The 22,770-nt window shown below is 43.5% G+C and overlaps 1 protein-coding gene and 1 long non-coding RNA gene across 5 annotated transcripts; one reads left to right on the top strand and one right to left on the bottom strand.

The window, feature by feature from the left end:
• Positions 1-82: 82 nt before the first annotated feature.
• On the bottom strand, positions 83-19,795 carry LOC122216136 (MRN complex interacting protein). 3 transcript variants are annotated; one of them, XM_042932510.1, is made up of 7 exons: positions 19,658-19,795; positions 17,160-17,219; positions 11,592-11,680; positions 8,044-8,119; positions 6,728-6,885; positions 5,953-6,040; positions 83-887 (listed from the first exon to the last, which is right to left on the bottom strand). In XM_042932510.1, the coding sequence occupies exons 1-7, from the start codon at positions 19,721-19,723 to the stop codon at positions 402-404; spliced, it is 1,023 nt and encodes a 340-aa protein (XP_042788444.1). In that variant the 5' UTR covers positions 19,724-19,795; the 3' UTR covers positions 83-401. The 3 variants fall into 3 exon arrangements, with proteins under 3 accessions (XP_042788444.1, XP_042788450.1, XP_042788459.1); XM_042932516.1 differs by having other exon boundaries at positions 8,056-8,119; XM_042932525.1 differs by lacking the exons at positions 11,592-11,680; positions 17,160-17,219; positions 19,658-19,795 and adding an exon at positions 9,058-9,145 and having other exon boundaries at positions 8,044-8,910.
• Positions 6,549-9,115, top strand: LOC122216148. Of its 2 annotated transcripts, XR_006200737.1 has the most exons (5): positions 6,549-6,675; positions 6,847-6,900; positions 7,084-7,484; positions 7,662-7,733; positions 8,921-9,115. It is a non-coding gene; the product is annotated as an uncharacterized LOC122216148 (long non-coding RNA). The 2 variants fall into 2 exon arrangements; XR_006200738.1 differs by lacking the exon at positions 7,084-7,484.
• Positions 19,796-22,770: the final 2,975 nt, after the last annotated feature.

Genomic DNA, 22,770 nt, shown 5'->3' with positions numbered 1-22,770 from the left:
TATTTTTGAAAGATCACACCTGTGTGAGCAGGGGGAGGGACAGGAGAGGGGGCAGAGGAGCCAAACTAGGCTTCGCACTGACAGCACAAAGCCCAACGTGGGGCTTGAACTAAAGAGCCAGAGGAGACCCTCAACCATCTGAGCCACCCAGTGCCCTGTAGTGTGTCTTTCTTGACAGGACTGGGGATCACTTATGGGAACTTTAAAAAAAAAAAATCTACACCCAATGTGAAACTTTCTCAGGATGAGTTCAAGTCACACACTCTTCCAACTGAGCCAGCCAGGCACCCCTATTTATGGGAACCATTTAAAAGCTACTTGGGGAGCCCCCTTTCCAGTGGCCAAGAGGTCTAATTTGCTCATACAACAAATATGTCTGTTAGTAAAATTCTAGTTTCAGTTCACAAGTGGTCCTCAAAGTCCTCCCCAGTTTTAAAGAGGTCACACAGTTGCACAAGTGGGGGCTCTTGTGCCCCTGTGGCTAAGGACCCACCCTTTGCCAGAGGATTGGTGTCCCATGGCTGTTTGGTGGTCTTCACGCAGGGCCTCTGGGAGCCGGATGTGAGCGTGTGTGTGAGCCAGAGAAGCTCGGGTGCATCATGGGGCCTGCTGATGTACCCCTCCCTTGGGGTCTGGGCCCTAAGGGTCCCCTGCTCAGCCAGTGCCACCTTGGCTGGCCTAGGGTCGCTATTCAAAGGAACTGGGGGCTTCATGTCCACACACTGGCTGTTTCCAGGCGGCTGAAGGAATCGTTCCCACTTGGAAGGCATGGTCCTGACATGGTGGGTAGGTTGTGGAGGATCCCCCTGAGGAACAAAAAGCTCCCTGGTGCCCCAGTCCTTGTGACTGCTTTTGTCTTTGACCTTCCCCATCAAGCCAGTGTGGTCCTGCAACGGAAAGGAGAGAAGATGATCAGGTCCGCCATTCAGAACAAGTGCCAGTGGCCCAGCAGGACCCAGGGATGGGAGAGAAGGATCCCTGTGCCTGCATTGCTGTGTCCTCTGCCTCAGGGTTCTCCCACTTTTCACTCTGTTCTGCCTACTTGCTAGTTCTTGTGCTGGCAGGCTAGGGACCTGCTTTCATTCTGTGGTTTGGCAAAGCAGGGCAAATAAATGCCCTCACCTCAAATCCTCTGCCAAATTCTATGACCAGGCTTTCCAGAAAAGAGTATTTCCATGGAAACTTAGAATCAAGTGAGAGGGTGCCTGAGAGGAGGGGTCAGCAGGAAAGGCCCATGAGACCATCTAGAAAGGGGGGAAGAGCTGTCCTGTCTGCTCACTGCCAACAGATGGGAAGGTCTCTCCAGAACTGCGGGGGAAGGTTTGAAGCCGGTGGGGTGGGGGGTGGGGAGTGGCTGCACAGAAGACCCCAGGAGGTGAGCACAGCATGGGGCCTGGCCTCTCTTCCCTCAGGAGCCAAGGGCGCACTGGAACCAGGGTTTGACGGCCTATAAAGGCATCTGAGAGTAGGAACAGGCAGGACCCTGCATCACTACCCGAGGGCGGTGTGGAAGAGGCTTGTGGTCGGTTGTAACAGCCGAAGATGACCATCGGCCCTGTCCCTGACTTGCTGGGACCACGTTATTGTGCAGCCTTAGTTCCTCACCTGCAAAACCAAACATGCCTGTGTGGGCATCCCACGTGACAATGTAGTTAAAATGTTTAACTGAGGGACCAGCAGATCAATAACTGTCATTATTCTAGGACTTGGAGATTCAGGGCCACACAGCTAGTCAGTGGCCACGTCAAAGTTTGACCTTTGCCCTACTGTGTGAGGCTGGCCAGGCTGACCTTGGCCTATGTTGCGGTGATGCAGTGACCGAGGCCCAGCAGAGACTTCTGCCTTGGTGCCTGCGGCTCCGGTGACAGAAGAAAGCAAAGTCTGAGTGCAGTGGGGTTGGGAAGATTTAAAACACCAAGAACGAGCAGAAGTGTGGGAGGGTGGTGGGGCTGGATAGGAGGATTTTGAGCTTACCTCGTACCACGGACATAGGGGGGCAACAACTACATGTATCCTAACTAACTCAAAATGATGTGAAGCATGGCAGGACAGACTTTGCACAGCTAGCTGTAACAAGGTAATATTGGGAAGGGTAGGAGGGGCAGAGATGAGTGCAGTCAAGGACCAAACGCTTGGAGTGACTGGCCACAAATGGGAGGGGCCAGACCCCACACCAGGCACCCCGGCCTCAGGGACCTGCACTGGGAAGACCAGTCCCTATATAACATCTGGCTTTGTAAATCTGGAGCTTAACACTAAGAGAGCTGGAGGCTGATAGGAAACCAAGTCCCTGTCTGTAAAGAGCCAACACAATAAATAACTGTGCCCAACACAGCACAGAAACAGTAGTTTGAAAAGCACCTGGGTATATATGTGAAGATCTTAGTTAACTAATTTTAGGATATATGCTGGAGGGGCAGGGATCTGTAGGAGCTCTCTTCTAGAACAAAAGTGCTAGTGGGCACCATTTCACTTGCCCTCCCCCAGCCAGGGTAACAGGATGCGTGTGGGAGCCAGTTCTGTCTCCACACACTGTGCTAGCACCGTGTGCTCTGCTCCCAGCCGTCCCTGGTAGTCTTGAATTCTGGCAAACGTTTAAAGAGTTAATACCTATTCTCTTCACACTATTCCAAAAAATAGAAGAGGAAAGAAAACTTGTACATTCATTATATGAGCATTGTATCAGCATTACCCTGATACCAAAACCAGACAAAGGCACTGCAAGAAAAGAAAATTATGGACCAAAATCCCTGATGAACACAGATGCAAAAATCAAAAAAATCTTAGCAAGCCAATTTCAGCAATATGTTAAAAGGATCATCATTCGCCATGATCAAGTAGGATTTATTCCAGGTACATCAGGGTGATTCAATGTTCGCATATTAGTTAATGTGATACATGGTATCAACAAGAGAAGGATAACAACCAATTGTTCATCCCAATAAGATGGAGGAAAAGCATCTGACAAGGTACAATATCCATTCATGATAAAAACTCTCAATAAAACGGGTTTAGAGGAAACACACTTCAACATAATAAAGGCCATATATGTCAAGCCCACAGTTAATACCATACTAAATGGTGCAAAAGTGAAAGCTTTTCCTCTAAGATCTCAGGAACAAGACAAGGATATCCACGTTCACTACTTTCATTCAGCAGAGTACTTGAAGTCCTACCATAGCAATCAGACAAGAAAAAGAAATAAAAGGCATCCAAACTGGTAAGGAAGAAGTAAAACTCACTATTTGCAGATGACATGATACTCCATATAGAACACTCTAAAGACTCTACCTAGGAACTATCAGAATAAATGCATTCAGTGAAGTTGCAGAAATCTCTTGTGTTTGTATACATTAATAACAAAAGAGAAAGAGAAATTCTATACACTAATTCTATACACTAATATACACTAATAAGAGAATTCTATACACTAATAACAGAAAGAAATTAAGAAAACAACCCCATTTATGATTATATCAAAAAGAATAAAATACCTTGGAATAAATTTAACCAAAGAGGTAGAAGACCTAAATTCTGAAAACTGTACGACACTGATGAAAGCAACTGAAGATGACACAAACAAATGGAAAGATAAACCACGCTCATGGATTAGGATTAATACTGTCCCATACTACCCTATGCAATCTATGAAATTCAATGCAATCCACATGAAAATACCATTTTTCACAGAACCAGAACAAACAATCCTTAAATGTGTATGGAATCCAAAAGACCCTGAGTAGCAAAAGCAAACTTGAGAAAGAAAAACAAAGCTGGAGGTATAACAATCACAGATTTCAAAATATACTATAAAGGTATAGCAATCAAAACTTATCAGCATAAAAAATGGACACACAGATCAGTGGAACAGAATAGAAAATCCAGAAATAAACCCACGATTATATGGTCAGTTAATCAAGGACAAAGAAGGGAAGAATGTACAGTGGGGGAAAAGACAGTCTCTTCAATGAAAGGTGGTGGGAAAACTAGACCATTTTCTTACACTATACAAAAAAATAAACTCAAAATGGATTAAATATCTTCTAGGCACACCTGGGTGGCTCAGTCGGTTAAGTGTCCAACTCTTAATTTTGGCTCAAGTCACGATCTCACGGTTCATGAGTTTGAGCCCCGCATCGGACTCTGTGCTGACAGCACGGGGCCTACTTGGGATTCTCTCTTTCCCTCTTTGCCCCTGCCCCACTCACATACTCATGCACAAGCTCTCTCTCTCTCAAAATAAATAAACTTAAAAAAAAAAAAACAACTTTCAAAAAAAAAAGGGGGTTAAAGACCTAAATGTGAGATCTGAAACCATAAAACTCTTAAAAGACAATATATACAATAAGCTCTTGAACACTGGCCTTAGCAACATATTTATGGCTATGACTCCTCAGGCAAGGGAAACAAAAGCAAAAATAAAATACTGGGAGTACATATAAACAAAAAGCTTTTGCATAGTGAAGAAAGCCATTAACAAAATGAAAAGGCAATGTGTACTGAATGGAAGAAGATATTTGCAAATAACATATCTGAAAAGGGGTTAATATCCTTAATATATAAAGAACTTATAATACAACTCAACACCAAAAACCCAAATAATCCAATTAAAAAATGGGCAAAGGGCCCAAATAGACACTTTTCCAAAGAAGACATACAGATGGCCAACAGACACATGGAAAGATGCTCAACATTGCTAATTATCAGGGAAATGCAAATCAAAACCACAATGAAATATTATCTCACACCTGTCAGAATGGGTATTATCAAAAAGACAAGAAATAACAAGTATTGGGGAGGACATGGAGAAAAGGGAACCCTAGTGCACTGTTGGTGGGAATATAAACTGGTGTAACCACAGTGGAAAGCTATATGGAATTTCCTCAAAAAATTAAAAATAGAAATACCATATGATCCAGTAATTTCATTACTGGGTATTTACCCAAAGAAAGCAAAAACACTAATTCAAAAAGATATATGCGCCCTTATGTTTACTGCAACATTATTTATAACAGCCAAGATATGGAAACAGCCCAAGTGCCCATTGATGATAGATGAGTAGATAAAGATGTGGTATATATCTATATAATGGAATATTAGCCATAAAAAAGAATTCATAAATACAGAGAACTGGTGGTCGCCCAAGCGGGAGGGGATGAGGAGATGGCAAAATAAATGAAGGGGATGAAAAGATACAAACTTCTAGTGATAAAATAAGTAAGTCATAGAGATGAAAAACAGCATAGGAAATATCATACTGTAATAATGTATGGTGACAATCACTATATTTATCATGGTGAGCACTGATTCATGTATTGAACTGCTAAATCACTATGTTGTACATCAATATAACTGTATGTCAACTATACTCCAATTAAAAAGAACAAGAGCAGAACCTAGGGGAAGACAGTGTCTCAGTGCAAAAGAACACACTTGGGTAACTGAAGGTGAGGATGGGAACAATTCCTTAGAAATGCAGGGCAGATCCCATGTTGGCTAGTCTGACAAAGACCCTCCACTGCATGTAGAAGGAAGAGAAAATTCCTGACTCAGAAAAGCCCTAGTGGCTAACCTTCGTTGATCAAGCTGTCCTTTTGACTAGGAGCTCACATCACTGAGACATTGAATACGGCAGGGAAATGGTACAAGCCAGAGAAAGGAGTTGGTTTAAGTCAAAGCAGACAAAACACTTGGGTGTTAAAAAATTCTATGTGTGGTTCGGGCGCCTGGATACCTCAAGGGTAAGCATCCAACTTCAGGTCAGGTCATGATCTCACAGTTTGTGAGTTCAAGCCCCTTGCTGGGCTCTGCGCTGACAGCTCAGACCCTGGAGCCTGCTTCGAATTGTGTCTCCCTCTCTCTTAAAATTGAATAAACATTAAAAAAAAAAATTCCATAGTGTGTTCAGTAGTTACTAGGACCAGAAGAGAAACACTGTCCTCATTCACTGACCTTCTGAGGCTCCAAGGGAATCTCAGAGTCACTCGGGTTCCAGACATCAGGGCTGTGTGGAGGACGGTCTGTGCTCTGGATCCATTTCCTGGTGGAGATAAAGTTCTGTCAAGAATCTAGTCCTATCTCCTCACAGGGTCCTGATCCTGACTTGGTGGTCACCAGGTGTGACCTCTAGCACAGGAAATTGTACTCCCATACAGCTTCCAAGGTGGCTTCTCTACTTCTCCTCCACTGCCAATAACAGGCTGCCCAACAACATCCAAGGCAGTCCATTTCTGCTCCATAGCTTGTAGTTGCTAGAAAGTTCTTATTTTGAATTAGAATCTACCTTCCAATAAATCACTCGCCCTATGGGAGCCACCGTGGATCTAGATAAGGCAGTGTCTCAGAAGAATTGCAGAAACACAGAGTAAGCCTACAGGAGAAGACACCTGTAAGAGGTCAGGTCTTTCCTGCTGTAGGTTATAAGCTCCCAGGCCTGTAAGCCACTCTGGCCACACTTCACTTTGTCAATTCTTCCTGGGGATCAGTGCAGTCACAATTAAGTGAGCACCATAAAAGGTGCTCATACTGGCACCCCGCACCTCTCACCTCTGTGCGGCAGCATCTGGCACCTGGCGAGGCCAAGGAGGGCCTGGTGAAGCTAGCTGCTGGCCATCGCCAATCAGACTTCCCCCATGCTGCTGGCTGCTAGAGGTTGCGCATCACTCCCCGCCATCTGTGAGTCACTGTGGGTATGGGGCGATGGCTGGATTAGTGACTAGCTTGGCACCTTTTTCTAGGCAGGCCTGTGTTGAAGGGAGGGTCCGTCTTCTCTGTCCTGGACAAGGGCTGTGTCTTGAAATACACTCCTCCTCCTTCCATCCCCTGTTCTTCTGAGTCTCCTTCCAGATACTTCAGCCAGCGGTTCTCTGAGGACTGAGGTTTTTCCTACAGGATTGGGAAGTAAGTTTATTCTCAGGACCCACATCTCCCTTGTCACCAGGAAAGGTATTTCGCTGGAAGGTAATGGGGAGATGGGTGTCCTGAGGCACCACTGGGGACTGTGCACACTGGCACAGGCCAGGGGAAAGATATAGGGCACAGCTCATCAAGGAAATTTACAAATGTCCATGCTCCCTGACCTAGGGGTTCCAAATGAAGACAAAGGCACAAAGATGCTCATCAAAGTGATATGAACCACAGCAAATATGTATCGTAGCAAAAATCTGGAAATAATCTACATGCCCAGTCATCATGGAATAAACACTGGTTACATCCACTATATTCCGTAAATACTGGACATCACTGAAAACTCTACTGCGACACAAGAACAACATAAGTGAAGACTCCAGGGTGCAAACTAGCATTTCTTGTAATAACAATGATGTAAAATTCTGTCCCTAAGTGGACAGAATTGGAAGTATAGAACCAAGTATGTGAGAGCTTCTGGGTTAAGGTGATGTACTTAGGAGCAGGGCTCTTGTTTATAATAAAAACAGGAAAAGCGCGCGACATTGCCAAGCAACTGACATTGCCAACATGATTCTGTGAGTGGAGGCAGGCTCTGTCCTCAGGTGGGCAGGGGGCCCCTGGCAGCTGTTCCCACTAACCCTGTCCCAAGGTACCCACAGCACCTTGGATGTACCAATGGCATCACTTCCTCATTCACTCAAGCTCTTACACACACTGCCCAGCCAACACTGTCTAAGCACCTACTTTCCTAGGCACTGGGACAGAAAGCTGGATGTGAGCCCTGCTGGGAGGCCCAGTCTGGAGAAAGGAAACATGAAAGCCAGGTACTGTACAATAGCACCTTTTCCCTGTCAGAGGTGTGCCCAGAGCACTGCGGGACAAGGGGAGAAACACGGGGAGGTATAGTTCAAGCTAATTTCAGAGGAGTTCTCCCGGCCAAAGACAAGGCCCCGTTCAGAGTACCGTAATTACTGGTACACACATTACTGGTACAAAAGGGATACGTTTACTCTTTGTTGGGTTTCCAGTAGCTTTAAGCCAAGTGCCCATTGTTGATAGCACTGTTGAACAAAAGATCAACAGATGAATAAATGGAATCCCCTCTGTGACACAGAGACAGAGCTGCTGGCTTACCCATGAACTCACATGCTCAGCCTGCTGAGGCTCTGCGTTGTCCTCTTCGTCAATATTTACAGGTTCTTCCAGAGACCTTAGTGAAAGATTGTACATGCGTCCTTAGTAAAATGACCAGGAAGACGAAGGGCAAGGAGAGGAGAACAGCAGGACATAAATACTCGACAATGGCCATCAAAGGCTGTTCTAGGGGATCTTAGGATCTTATTTCTGTTGTTCTGATCTAGTTCAGGAGGCCTGGGCAGAGGCACCAACAACAGGAAAGGTGACACAGGGCAGACTCTAAAGCTGGAGTTTGCATCCTGGCTTTGCCAATGACTGGCGGTCACTGTCACAGTGTGACTTTGGGTTCATCATTTTACCCCGCTTCCCTCATCCACAAATGAAGACAATACTGCATGGGTGACTGTGAAGACAAATGTGACAAAGTGTGTGCACATGCCTGGCTGAGGGCCTGGAACACAGAGAGTAATGTCAGCTGAACTCCTGTAGCACAGAGTCCCTCCCATCAGCAATGGAGATGTCTCCACTGCATAGGGTTATATAAGTCTTTCTAGTCATACCTCAACCCTTACAAGACAGGAGAGGCACTGTGTGTGTCACAGGGAGAGGGAACAGCACAGGGAAGAGGAACAGGGCTCTTCCACCACATAAAGAAGAGTGGGGAGCCAGAGCCTCTGTGGTCTCTAATGGGACTGAGGGGCGGGTAAATACTTACCATGCAAGGGCTGGAGGTTAGCACAAGGCCAGCCCCACCCACATCACACAGGGTGGTTACATCACACAATCAGGAGGGCACTCTCCCTGGTGAGCTATGCGAACTGCCAACTCTGCCAGATGTGGGCGTCTGTACTTGATTCTCTTCATCTGTACGCAGAAGCCAATAATCCTCACAGGGTGATTATGATGAGGAAATGAGATCATGCATGTGAAACACCTACCCTGCCACATGGCTGATAATCCAGTGTTCACCAGAGCAGTGGCCTAGCAGCCACTGGCTAGAAGTCTGCTCACCTTTCTGATTCAGGAACTCAACTCCATCAATAAAGGACATCTCTCAACAGTCTGAGGATACCAGTCTGTGTTCTTGTTTCTGACGTTACCACTGACAAGTCGGGTGCCTGATGTTCCTTTGTAGGAGATCTCTCTTCTCTCCACCTACTCTTCAGCTCTCCCCTTTGTCTTCCGTGTTCCCTAATTTCATTATGTTGTCATCATCTAAGGGTCATTTAATTTTTTTAACCTTAAAAATTAACTTGAGGTATAACATACACTAAAATTCAAGTGTATAGATGAGCTTTGATAAATTAGATCTTTGAAACTATCACCCCAATCAAGATATAGCAAAAACATTTTTCATTGAGATATAATGGACAAGATATGGAAAATTCTCATCACCCCCAAAAGTTCTCATACCTGTCTTGGCAGGCAATTCTCTCCCCTAGAAAACCACACTGATCCATACAGCAGGTAGTCTTTTGTGTCTGGCTTCTCTCACTTAGCAATGTTTTTGAGATTTGCCCATGTTGTTTCTGTTGTAGCATGCCACTGCATGAACATACCTCAATGTGTTTATCCATTAACCTTCTGTATGTCCACATACAGATATTGCACTCAGTCACTGCAGCATCATAGTAGACCTTGAAATTAGGCAGTAGAAATCCTCCAGCTTTGTTCTTATCAGAATTGTTTTGGTAATTCTAGGTACTTGCATTTCTATATAAATTTTAGGATTAGTTTTCCAATTTTTACAAAACAAACAAACAAACAAACAAACAAACCCCACTGGAATTTTGATTTGGATTAGGTGGTCTCTACCAACCAATTTAGGATAAACTGAAATCTTCACAATATTGAATTTTCCAATCCATGAACATGAACTCTTCATTAACTTAGATCTTTTAATTTCTCTTAGCAATGTTTTATGGTTTATACTGAACAGATCTGACACATTTTTGTTATATTTATCCCTAAGTATCTAATTTTTGATGCTGTTATAAATGGTATTTGATTTAAAAAATCATTTTCCAATTGTTCATAGCATTTATATAGAAATAATTTAATTTTGTACGTTGACTTTGTATCCTTGTGATCTTGCTAAAATATTAGCTCTAGTAGCATTTGTGTAGTTTCATCAGGATTTCCTACATACATAATCATGGTGTTTGCAAATAAAATAATGACTTGTTCCAGTTTGAGATTTATTGTTTCCTAAATCTAAGAATATAAGCCTTTGATTCTAGAAAATGCTCTAGTCTTTTCTCTTCAAATATTGCCTTTACCCTGCTTTCTTAACTCCCTCTTGCCGAACTCTTCCCTTAGTTTTCATGTTTCTCAACTCACATTTTCCACCTTTTTATCTTTCTGTGTTGCACTGTGAATACTTTCTTCAGATTTATCTTTCATTTCACTGATTCTCTCTTCAGCTACATTTAATGCTCAATCTCTCCACTGAATTTTTAATTTCAATGATTATCTGGTTCTTTTTCAAATGTACTTGGTCATTTTCTAAAGTCATTTGCCTTTTTTTTTTTGTAATCTCCAATTATAATTGTGGGGCTCCAATTCATGACCCCGAGGTCAAGAGTCACATGCTCTACCACCAACTGAACCAGCCAGGTGCCTTGAAGTCCCTTGCTTCTTACATTATCAACCTTCTTTTTTATTTCATTAACTATATTAAACATTCAGGTCTGGGCTGAAGATGTATGCTCCAGAGGAGCTATATTTACCTCTCCTTCCTTGGACAATTCAAAAATAAATTCTCTGCTTGAGGCTTTTCACACAGTGCATGTAGAAGACTGAAAAGCCATGTGATAGATTTCTTGTGTTTATTATACCCTGGAGAGAGATTTCCTCTCTTTGGCCAGCACCAAGGTCAACACAGGCAGGCTGCAAAGAGGTTGCATTTCTAGTTCAGTTAATTCATGGAGGGTGTAGTCTTTTGGGGACTCAGCTTTTTTTTTAAAAAAAATTTATTTATTTATTTTGAGAGAGAGAATGTACAAGCAGGGGAGGGGCAGAGAAAGTGAGGAAGAGAGAGAATCCCTAACAGGTTCCACACTGTCAGCACAGAATTTGATGTGGGGCTTGATCCCATGAACCATGAGATCATAACCTGAGCCCAAATCAAGAGTCGGACGCTTAACTGACTGAACCACCCAGGCGCCCCAGGCACTTGGCTTTATGTGGTGGTCTCCTACTGACCTTCCCATGCTGAACAGGCCTTGTCTTTGTCTCTTGCACCCCTCCCAATCACCTAAATGAAAGTTCCAGAGCACTAGGCTTCAATTGCCTCAACAGCCCAGGTACTTACTCTCTGAATTTTGGCTTTTGCTTCATTTTTGACTTCTGATATTTCATTTACTTCCATCATCTCATCAGTGTACTTAAAATATCATAGCTGACATATTTTAGTTATTTTCAGTTGGAAGAGTGTTAGGATAACTAATCACCATATAGAAAAAGCTTTCTCCATATAAAACTTCCACTAATCACTCAAGATTAACACAGGACAAGATAACTGTGCCCTTTTCAAACAACTGTACCTGAGTGACATCTCTGAAATCTGTCCCTGCAGCAGATTTAATTTTTGGACATGGCGTCTACAGTCAGCACCAGAACCCTCGCCGTAAGTCTGAAAAACAAAAAAATATTAAGTTTAAAAAGTGCTGATAGGATGCGGAGAAACAGATCCATTAGTGATGTACCTCAGGGAGAAGAAAGCTGTACTTTATAAGGCCCAAATGTACCATGCAGAAATTCTAATGACTTGACCACTTTTTCTGGAGTAATTGATTTGCAAACTAACAGTCTCAGGAACTAACAGTTGTGGTCTGACTGTCCTTCTAGCACTTGGAACTCTATACATCAAAGACTAACTCAGCCCCAGGCCCCACACAAAATGGTTAATAAACATGAATAAGAAATTGAAGATATGTAACGCGAACCACCAGTAAACATAAAATATGCTACTTCACTGATCATCTAAGGACCATAAAATAAGATGAAATACTTTTTTTTCACTTAGCAGTCACTCATTTGTTTACCAATATTTACTGAACACCTATTATGTGCCAGGCCCCTGGAGTAGTTAAGGACAATACAGTACAGAAGTGGACAAAAATCAGTCATCATGGAGCATACATTCTAGTGTGAGGAGATGCATAAGTCAACTATGTGGCCATTACATGACGAGAAGTACCACCAAGGAAAATAAGGTGATGAAAGGGGATGGGGCAGTGTGGGGGAAAGAGTAGACTATTTTATACAGGGCATTCAAGGAATAGATAACTAAGGTGACATTTGGGCACAAAATAGGAAGATATGAGGCATAAGCCACATAGATAGCTGGGGGAAAGCATTCAGCAGAAGCAATGAAATACACTTGAGGGCAAAGACCCTAAGCCTGTGAAGGAACAGTAAGGAGGCCACATGGCTAGAGCTGAGTGGTCCGGGGGAAAATGGTAGGAGATGAGGTCTGAGTGTATTATTCCCTACTATAGGCAAAGTCAACCTCATGGGAACGAGACCTGTTCTGTGGCTGCCATCTTGAAAACATTAAAAAAAATTTTTTTTATTTGAAAATGTTAATAACCTTATCTTTGGAAGGCAGCTATACTCACCACTATACCACCAATGCTCAATAGCCTAATCTTTGAATACGTGTGATAAGATAATGGAGCACGTCCATAAGCAGAGGAGATATACACACTACACAAGTCCATTGTTCCTTGCCACACCATTTGCATACAGCATGCTCAATGACCCAGGAGCACAGAATTAAAGTGGACTCACAATACGTGGGAGTGTTCACTGAGACTCTGAGTGTAGACACTAAGTGTTTGCCGTCTACGCCTGAGTATGTGGGGAGCACCCACTGGCTGAGAGGCCAGGCTTTCCACTGGAACAAGAACTTGCTTCAGATTCAGAAGGAAGGCAAGGATGTTTTAAAAGTACATGAATAATCAAGGAACCCTATCATATCTTTTTATTCCTGTTACTTGCCTGGAACAGCTGATCACTTATGCTGAAAATGATGACACGGAAGGAAAGGGCAAGGCAGGAAGACCCTTGTTCCTTTCCCTCTCAGTCCTTCCTTATGCATCAGTGAGCTGATGGGGGAGAGTGTGGGGAGAATGTATCAATGAGTATAAAGAGCAGAGTTAGTTTTGTGCAGCATGTCCACTGTTCTGGTAAGAATGAAATACATAGGCATGAATGAGCTCCAAAATACAAATTGGGCAATTCTGAGGATTCTGCATATATACAGTAAATGTTCTTATATTATTCCACATATAGACTAAACACTTACTATTTTTTTTAAGTAGGCTTCATGCCCAGCACGGAGCCCACTGTGGGGCCTGAACTCATGAGACCATGAGATCAAGATGTGAGCTGAGATCAAGGGTCAGATGCTTAAACCAATTGAGCCACCCAGGTACCCCTAGACTAAACGCTCTTTGCATTTTAAACTGGTGCTGCATAAAAAAAAATAATAAAAAAAAATAATAATAATAATAAAATAATTTTAAAATGTTAGTTTTTCTTTACTTAGGAAGACATTCAACAGTAAATAAAAGACATTATAAAAAATCAAGAGAGACCAGGACGGAAAGGAAAAGCTTAGTATTTTGGTATTTTTAACAGCTTTCTTTCTGCTTTTGAACAAGGGGTCCCACAATTTCGTTTTGTACCAGGCACACTTGGCCCTGCCTGTAGGACCACGGGTTTTGCTCTAACTTGGAAGGCTGGGGTGAGTGACCTCGCCTAGCACATGTTTTAGCGGGACCTTCAGGTATGGTGCTGAGGGCAGACTGTATGGCAGACACAGGTGGGCTAGCAGGAGGTTGCTGTAAACACTGATGTGGCTCAGACCACTGTAGTAACAAATGGTCATTCTGGGTACATCCTGAAAGTAGAGCTGACAAAATCTATTGATGGACTGGATGAAGAGTGTTTAAGAAAAAAAAAAAAAAAGGAGTCAGAGAGGACTTCCACATTTTTAGCCCAAACAACTAACAAGGGACTTAGCACGTAAGAGACAGGGTGGACTGTGGGAGAGCAGGTGGGTGGGGTAAGGTGAGGCCTTCTGTTTGGAAAGGTGGGTTTGGGACACCCATTAGAGAGCTGAATGGATGGTGCAGGGGCAGGCCTGGGGCTTGAGACAGACATTCCAGAACTGTCAGGTGATCTCATCTCAGACCACCGAAGGAGTGCCACTAGAGAAGAGGCCAACAAACTGAGCACCACAGCATTCTCACATTTAGAAGTTGGGGAGATTGGAAAAAAACTAGCAAAGAGGACAGAAACACAGCCAGAAAGACAGCGGGAAAGCCAGGAGTGGGATGACTGGAAGTCCAGGTGAAGACAATGTTTCAGTGACAAACTGTGACAGACACTACCAATAGGTCAAGTCACCGGAGGAGAACTCACAACTGTTTTTAGCAAATGGAGATCCCTGATGACTTTGACATGAGCAATTTTACTGGACTGTGGGGAATAAAAGTCCAGCTGGGGCAAGTTCAAGCAAGAATGGGAGAGGAACTGCAGAACGGAATGGCAAAGCTTTAAAAGATGTTAAGTGGCAGGGAGGATGCTCGCCAGCATGGCAGGGACCACTGGCTGAATACTGAAATGCATTCTCCTCCTATCTGGCCACAGACTGGGCTACACTTTCTAGTCTTCCTTGCAGTCAGGTGTGGCCTTGAGACTAGGTTCTTTCTAGTGGGATGTGAGCCACTTCCGGGCCTGGCCCCTCAAAGCCTCCTGTGTAGCTCCTTCGTGCTCTTGCCCTTCAGTGGCTCCAGGCAGCAGGAGACAGGCCTCTGGGAGTGACAGAACCTCAAGATAGAAGAAGCCTGGGTCCCTGCATGACCTCACCAAGGACGGCTGCCCTGGTGATCTCAGTTCCTCTCAGGACTGTTACAAGAACAAGAGAAATAACTTCTTCTTTTTTTAAAGTTTATTTATTTTCAGTAATCTCTACATACAACATGGGGCTCGAATTCATGACCCTGAGTTCAAGAGTTGCACACTCTTCTGACTAAGCCAGCCAGGCGCCCCATCGAGAGAAACAACTTCTACTGTGTTAGGCCACCACAATTTTGTTGTCCTGTCACGGTGGCCTAGTCTACCATAAGCCATATACCACTGCACATGCATTGAGGTGCTGGGAGGAAGGTAGAGCCTCCTCAAGGAGAACTTAGAAATATGTGCTGACATCAAAAACAAGCAGCAGTCACTAGCTCATGAGCCAGCCCCTTGCCTTCTGAGACTCAATCTTGGAGTGCGCCTCGGCAGCTGTACTGCTGACCAATGACCTGATCAGCCCCACTTCTACCATCCCAGCTGGCTGGACCAAAAGTGGACATCTGGGTCAAATGGGCCAATCAGATCACTTCTGCCAGTTTATTAATTAGGACTCAGCTATTCTAGTTGGCTTGAAGTGAGAGTCCATGGTCTGTGGGTGGAGTGTGTTACTGTGAACTATCTGGGGAGATAGTAAGGGAAGGAAAGGAGGCAGGGAGAGGGGAAGGAGGATGTGGGGACAATCAGGTATGGGGAGGAGAAGGGGAGGAAAAGATGCCTACATTGCTGGCAGCTTTTCAATTCTTGGGGCTGGTTCTTCAAGGGGTCAGGGGTGAAACCCCTCCCCTGAATTCCCCATGATACCCCATTACTTTGCCAGGACATTTTTTTTCTATTTTGCTGAGGCCATTCTGAAATATTCTATTATTTGTAACTAAAAGAGCCTTCGTCAAAAGATATCCTTTGAAACTGCAATTTAAACTTCTAGGAATTTGTCCTAAGGAAGTAATTAGTCTAGTGAAGGAGGAGGTTCTTTGTAAGAAGCTTCACTGAAGCATCGTTCTTACCAATGAAGATGAAGATCAACCTAAATGCCAAACAACATGGGATTGGTCACTTACCAACTCAACAAGTATTTATCGAGTGACCACTTACTCTGTGCCAGGTACTGTGCTATGTGCAGAGGGTGTATCAGCATAAAACAGGCAAAGCTTCTGCTCTCAGGGAACTTCCAGGAGATAAACAATACTCACATAAACACACTCGAATATAATATCTGATCAGGATAGTGAGAAGAGCTAGGCAAAGTTCCAACAATGAGCACAAAGGCCTTAAGAGTGCAGCACATCTGGATTGTTTCAAGGCCATAAAGAAAAGGCCTTATGGCTGAAGGAGAACAAGGAGCTGAGGGTGGAGAGGTGGCATCAAGGGCCAGAGAAGGTATACAGGGGCTCAAAGAGGCAAAAGGTGCAGGACACTGTGTGGTATCAAAGAGATGAGGTGGAGGGGCACCTGGGTGGTTCAGTTGGTTAAGCATCCGATTCTTGATTTCTGCTCAGGTCATGATCTCACAGTTATGAGACTGAGCCCTGTGTCGGGCTCTACACTGACTGTATGAAGCCTTCTTGGGATTCTCTCTCTGCCCCTCCCTTGTGCTCATGCTCTTGCTCTCTCTCATGTGTGCTCCCTACCTCAAACATACACATTAAAAAAAGCAAAAAAGGATGAGTTGGAGAAATAGGTATCCACTTGAAGAGAACGGCAATGGCCTAAATAAGCTTTTACTCCGAGCTTTCATTCTCTCTCTCTCGGTCTCCTGATGGCCTCCCCTTCCTGAGCCCACCCATGCCCACACCCTGCATGCACCAACATGCACCCGACCGGTTGTGGGTCTGACTGCCTGGTCATCTTCTTACAGGCTCCTGTATTTTCCCTGCATTGTGCTCAATCTAGTTTCAAATGGCCAGTGTGTGTGCATCGGTTTCTCTTCCTCTTCCACATGAGCAGATCTGTGAGGGCAAGAACGACAAAGCTTTTTGCCTTCCCTTGTTTCTCCTGTGCCTGCAGGCAGAAAGTACTCAATAAATACTTGCTAACCAAATAAACAAATGAAGGTAACTTTCCATGCACTGCTCCATCCATTTCACTTCCTGACAGAACAGGAATTTAGGGAGCAGAGGCTCTGCATCTAGTGAACTTGGTCCCAATACTGGGATGCTGGGACCCCATGAGAAACACGCTACTTCAGGGCTGGGCCCACCGGCTTTCTGGCCTGGGTATTAGATACCCTGTTTCTCAGGACTCACCCGCAAAAATGACTGCTTCTCTCCACAAGCTTTGCACGTCCACTTGAGACTCTTCTTCTCCTACAATGAATTTCAGAAATTTGGCTTAGATAATTATTTAAAACAGGTGGAACTGAATCAAAAATAATGATATAAAAAGGCCAGTGGAAAAGAATAAAAGTGTAAAAACAAACCAACAACATATATGTATAAAAAGCTAGTACCTTGTAAAGGTGGCATTTTAGGAGTGAGGAAAAAACAGACTATTTAATAAGTGGTGCTGGGAAAACTGGCTATCCGTATCAAACAGTCTAGTTAGATCTCTATTACCTGCGGTTCTCAAAAATAATTCCACAACATTTAATTCCAATTCTTGATAAATTTAACTAGATGGGTTCTCTCTTAACAGGATAAAATACCTTACATTCAACTCTAAAACTGTAGAATCACCACCAGCTCTCCCATGAAAGTCAAGAACAAGCCAAGAATCCCCACTACTATTTACCATTGTTATTTTCTACAAATGGAATTGGAAAAGAAAAATAAGAGGTATGAAAACTGGAAATGAGGAAACCATTATCATTATTTATTGATTTGATTTTTTTTTTACCTGAAAACTCAAGAAAACCAAATGAAAAACCACTAAAAACAATCTAAGATGGTGGGGATGAATACAAAGTTAATATAGCTTCAAAAGTTAATAGAGTCTTTATATAAGCAATTATCTAGTTAGAAAAGGTAACGGAAGAGTCCATTTATAACAACAACAAAGAAAATATTATCAAAAGGCACCAAAGTTGTTTGAAAAAATGGAATGGACTAGTGTGCTTAACATAAAAAACATGCCTGGGGGTGCCTGGGTGGCTCAGTCGATTAAGCCTCCAACTTCCGCTCAGGTCATGATCTCATGGTCTGTGAGTTTTGAGCCCCATGTCCGGCTCTGTGCTGACAGCTGAGCCTGGAGCCTGCTTCATACTCTGTGTCTCCTTCTCTCTCTGACCCTCCCCCGTTCATGCTTTGTCTCTCTCTGTCTCAAAAATAAATAAACATTAAAAAAAAATTAAAAAAAAAACATGCCTGGGTTGATTTATAAAAATTAATAGATGTATGATCCTAACACAAAAACCATTGGGTTTTTTTGAAGTACCCAAAAGGATTCTAAGGAGGACAAGCCACATCTACAAATTTATGTGGGCATGTCCTACAATTCATTTAATTCTCCGGTATTGAACCTCAAACACTGTAAGAATGTTTTCTATGGGTACATCTGCATGTAAGAAATGCACTTTAAAAAAAAAAAAAAGGTCTAGAAGGACACATGGTAACTGGCTAGCTCTGGGGGATCTGGAGACAGTATGGTTTAACAGGATCTTTGTAGATAGCTCTGCATCTGCCATTTATTAGACCACTTGGTTTCTCTGGATTGCTGTATTCTCATCTCTGTAAAATAATAATGGTAAAATACCTAATCCAGAGGTTGTCTGAAATTAAAGGGGATGTGTGAAATTGTCATACCTGCAATTAAACTGTTCACTCTTTCCCCCCTTTAGTTTCAAATCACTTTTCATCGTTGAAAACAACCATGAGTGTGTACTACATTATATATGTGTAATAATTTAAAAAATGGAAATTTCTATTTAATATCAATTCCTAAAACACTGTCCAAAAAAAATGAAGTAAAAACAATTCCTGAGTCCCCAAACAGCCCTTACAGTCCCAGCGAGCTTACAACTACATACTCAGCATCGGACTTTTAAACATACGTTTTGAAGAAGTTTGAGGTTATCCTTTTTCAGGGCACAGATTAGCAGACAACGAGGGGTAAGAGAGGACTATCAGAAGCAGATACGCCTGCTTGACAGCAGTGTTAGGTGACATCAAGCAGGAAGATGAAATGCTATCCAGGAAAAAAGAGGTTAAATGACATCCTCTAAATTGCATCTTGAAAGTTTGGGAAGCAGTACGTTTTAGAAGTATCGATTATCCTGTTTAAAATATTCATGCGCGAGTTGTTTACACTCTGGGAAAGGTGGCGAGTCCCTTAATAAGCGGATGGAGACACTGCCAGAGCCAAGCAGTGGCAGCAGGGGACGCCCGTTCGTGTGTCAGTTTTAAAAACTGTCATCTCCCATGCATTCAAAATAAGAAAGAAGCCACTTTGGGAGCTCGGCTCTACATACAAGAGGCTATCCTCAACCTCGCTTTCCCAGCTATCTATAAGTTACGAGGCCGCCTCGGCAGAAACCACTGCCCCTGGTTCCTACCAATCCTTTACAACAGCCATGACAAAAACTAAAAAAAGAAAGCCCACGACCACGTTATGAAGAGATATCAAAACCCAGTCCTCAAGGCCAGTCATCATCACGTGTCCGGGCCTCAGGGAGACCCAAGCAACTGCAGGAGACTGCGCCCGCGCCTGAGGGCAAGGTACGGGAAGGAGGCCGGGCACCCCGCGGCCCCGCCAAGTCCCGCACGCCGTCCCCGCGCCCAACGGAGGGGGAGGCCGGTGCCCACCCCACCTGGTGCGACTGGAAGGCGCTGCAGCTGTAGCACCGCAGCACCCGAAACCGCTGAGGCGCCGCCATTGCGGGTCCCCTCGCCGCTGCGCATGCGCCCCGTTCTCCTGCCCGCCCCAACTACGCCCCCCACACGCGTTCAGGATCCACTAGACACCTCCCCCAACCGCGTCGTCTCGCCTCACGTGCGCATGCGCTTTGCGCTTCGGTCGGCCCCAGCTCCGCCCTCACCAGGCTTTCGGGCCTCTCTAGCTTGCTGGGCTCGCTGGGAAGAGTGAAGTTGCAAGGGCAAGTCCTCCAGCCGCTGCTCGGGGTCTGGCCATTGCCCTCACCATTCCCTCTGCTGCTTCTAGTCGCAGACTGGGAGTGGGAGGGCGCCTCTCCGCCCCGGCCCAACCCCTGGGACTCGTGGTTGGGGCTTGCGGGTCTTCTGGGCAGAGGCAGCCAAGTAACCTTTGAGCCTGAGCCCCGAGGACCGCGAAAACACGCAGCTCACCAGCCCCACGCTTACGGGAGAGGGAGAGAGGAGAGGCAGCTGTAAACGAAACCAGACCCTCCTGCAGCTCCCAAGAAAGCCCCGCTGTGATCCGCTTTGGAAAGTGGAGGAGAAGGGCCGAGTGACGCACCCCTTTTGTCCCAACCGCGCTGGGACCCTAACGCCAGCCCGTCAAGACGTTCCACATGTCGATAACATCTTATTAAAATTATAACACCCAATCTTGACAAGGATGTAGTGAGAAGAACAGGATTCTGGTAGAAGAGTAAAATAAAAAAAAAAAAAAAACTTATGGAAAACGATCTGGCAGTTACCTCTACACTAAGAAAATAACTGACTCACCCAGATTTATTATTTATGCATTAGTGTTCACTCTCGTATAACAGAAAAAAGTGGAAATGTGCTAAAGAATGGTTGCTTACGGTAACTCAGCAAGGACCATCATGCAGGTCCATTACAGAAAATCTGAGTTTGACATGAAATGCTGGCAGTGTGTATCGATGGGAAGCAAAGAAGTTACAAGAGTACATAACTTCAGTTAGGTAAAACCAGGTATATTATTTATTTCCAGGGGTGGGGGCTTAAGGTTATATATGATTTAAAATTGTTTAAGAAATTGTTTAAATTATCCAACTTTTGCACAATAGCATATGTTAGAAAAAAACCAAATTTGCTTACAAATACTATGTTTGAGAGGCTGAATTTACAAAAGGACTGTGACCAGACCACATATTAACACCTCTATAGCAAAACCCCCCCAACCTCCAAAACAAATCTACAACCTCTAGAGCAGACAGGACTTGGTCAATGACTGCCAATTTCCCTATATTTTGCATTTTGCCTTTCATCTCTGGACCAACCTGAGGACAATTATGCTCCTCACAGCAACACAAAAGACTCTTTCTAGTTAGCCAGCTTCCCCTTCCCTGCCCACAGCCTCTAATCAGAGCACACCTGAAGCCTTTCTTTGTTTTCACTTATAAGGCTTTCCCACTCCTCTACCTTTGAGTCTCTGCCAAGTGATGACGGCTGACTCCTTTTCTACAACAAACTCTAGATAAATAGTTCCTGTTCTCATTTGAGTGGTATTTGTTTATTCCCACGTTTGAGTTATTGTGGCTGAGAACGGAAGGTATCTGAAAAGAATGTTTCATGTTCAATAAAAAGAATAAAAATTTCATATATGGTACGGGTTCAACTTTGAAAAAGAGAAAAAAAACACAGGGCGCCTGGGTGGCTCAGTCAGTTGAGTGTCTGACTCTTGATTTTGGCTCAGGTCGTGATTTCACGGTTGGTGAGGTGGAGCCCTGCGTGGGCTTCAAGCTGACTGCTTGGGATTCTCTCTCTCTCTGCCCCTCTTCCACTCACACTCTCAGTCTCAAAATAAATAAACATTGAAAAACAAACACACAAAAATACTGAATAATCTTAAAACTAGGAAAAATTGTTTTTCTACTTTTCTGTATGTTTTCCTCCTGTAATAAATATGTAATCTTTAAAACTCATATATATTTTGGGGCGCCTTGGGTGGCTCAGTTAAGTGTCTGACTCTTGTTTTGGTTCAGGTCATGATCTCATGGTTTTTGAGATGGAGCTCTGTGTAGGGCTTTAAGCTATCTGCTTGGGATTCTCTCCTTGCTCTCTGCCCCTCCCCCTGCATACTCTCTCTCTCAAAAATAAACATTAAAAAAATTCATTTTCTTGGGAATTAAAAAAATGACTTGGATTGGTACAACATCACTTGGTAAGCCCTTAAAAACTACACAATTGTGTTTACTTCCAGGATAAAAATATTTTTAAAGCTTTACTTGTATTCGTATATTTTGTGTTAACTGTTCTGGTTGTTAAATATTTTGAATATCATCACAGGTTGAATGATTAATAGACGAAAGTACTATTGTACATTTTTGTATATTCTTTTATCATAGGAAAGGCTAGATTCTTGTTTTATAGTCTTCTGTTTAATTTCTTTGGTGTATTCTCACATTTAGACTTCTACATGATATAAAACATTTACCCAAATTTCATTTCATTTCAATCTTTCTAATTGATTACAATCAATTTAATACTTTAAACTGCCAACCTTGTGGGATTTTTATGTATATCTTTACCTAATTTCATTATGGCCAAGAATACGGTCTTTCTGGTATGAGCCCTTTGAAATTTCTTTATGGCAATGTGGTCTGTTTGTGTAAATAGTAGAAAGGAAATGACACTGATTAATGACATCTTCTTGTTAAGAAAGCAAACAATTATTCATTTTCCTTGATGTTTTGCTGCATTTATTGAGATGTGTGACCCAGCAGCTGTGAACAAGGTAAAATCACAGAGACTGTTATTTAAAATACCAGCCATAAAAGCTATAGATAGGAAGTAGATTAGTGGTTGCTTGGAGCTGGGGGTGGGAACAGGGATTGGCTGCACATGGGTAGGAGGGGTCTTTTTGGGCTGATGGAAATATTCTAAAATTGCATTGTGATGATAGTTCACAACTCTGTAAATTTACTAAAAATCATCGAACTAGAACTTGAAAACAAGTGAATTTTATGGTATGCAAATTATGCCTCAATAAAACTATTACAAAAAAACCAAAACAACCACGGAGAGCTGTTCCGTGTAG

Source organism: Panthera leo, chromosome A1, assembly GCF_018350215.1.
Source record: "Panthera leo isolate Ple1 chromosome A1, P.leo_Ple1_pat1.1, whole genome shotgun sequence".
In the NCBI taxonomy this organism is placed as follows: domain Eukaryota; kingdom Metazoa; phylum Chordata; class Mammalia; order Carnivora; family Felidae; genus Panthera; species Panthera leo.
The sequence above is the reverse complement of the archived record's forward strand: the minus strand, read 5'-3'. Positions and strand labels throughout refer to the sequence as shown.

Coding starts and splice junctions, on each gene's coding strand:
- LOC122216136 (XM_042932510.1), bottom strand. CDS start 19,723: ATGGCGGCGCCTCAGCGGTTTCGGGTGCTGCGGTGCTACAGCTGCAGC. Junction 8,120..11,591: donor ATTTCAGAGATGTCACTCAG/GTACAGTTGTTT, acceptor TCTTTCACTAAG/GTCTCTGGAAGAACCTGTAA. Junction 6,041..6,727: donor ACAGGCCTGCCTAGAAAAAG/GTGCCAAGCTAG, acceptor TATCTCCACCAG/GAAATGGATCCAGAGCACAG.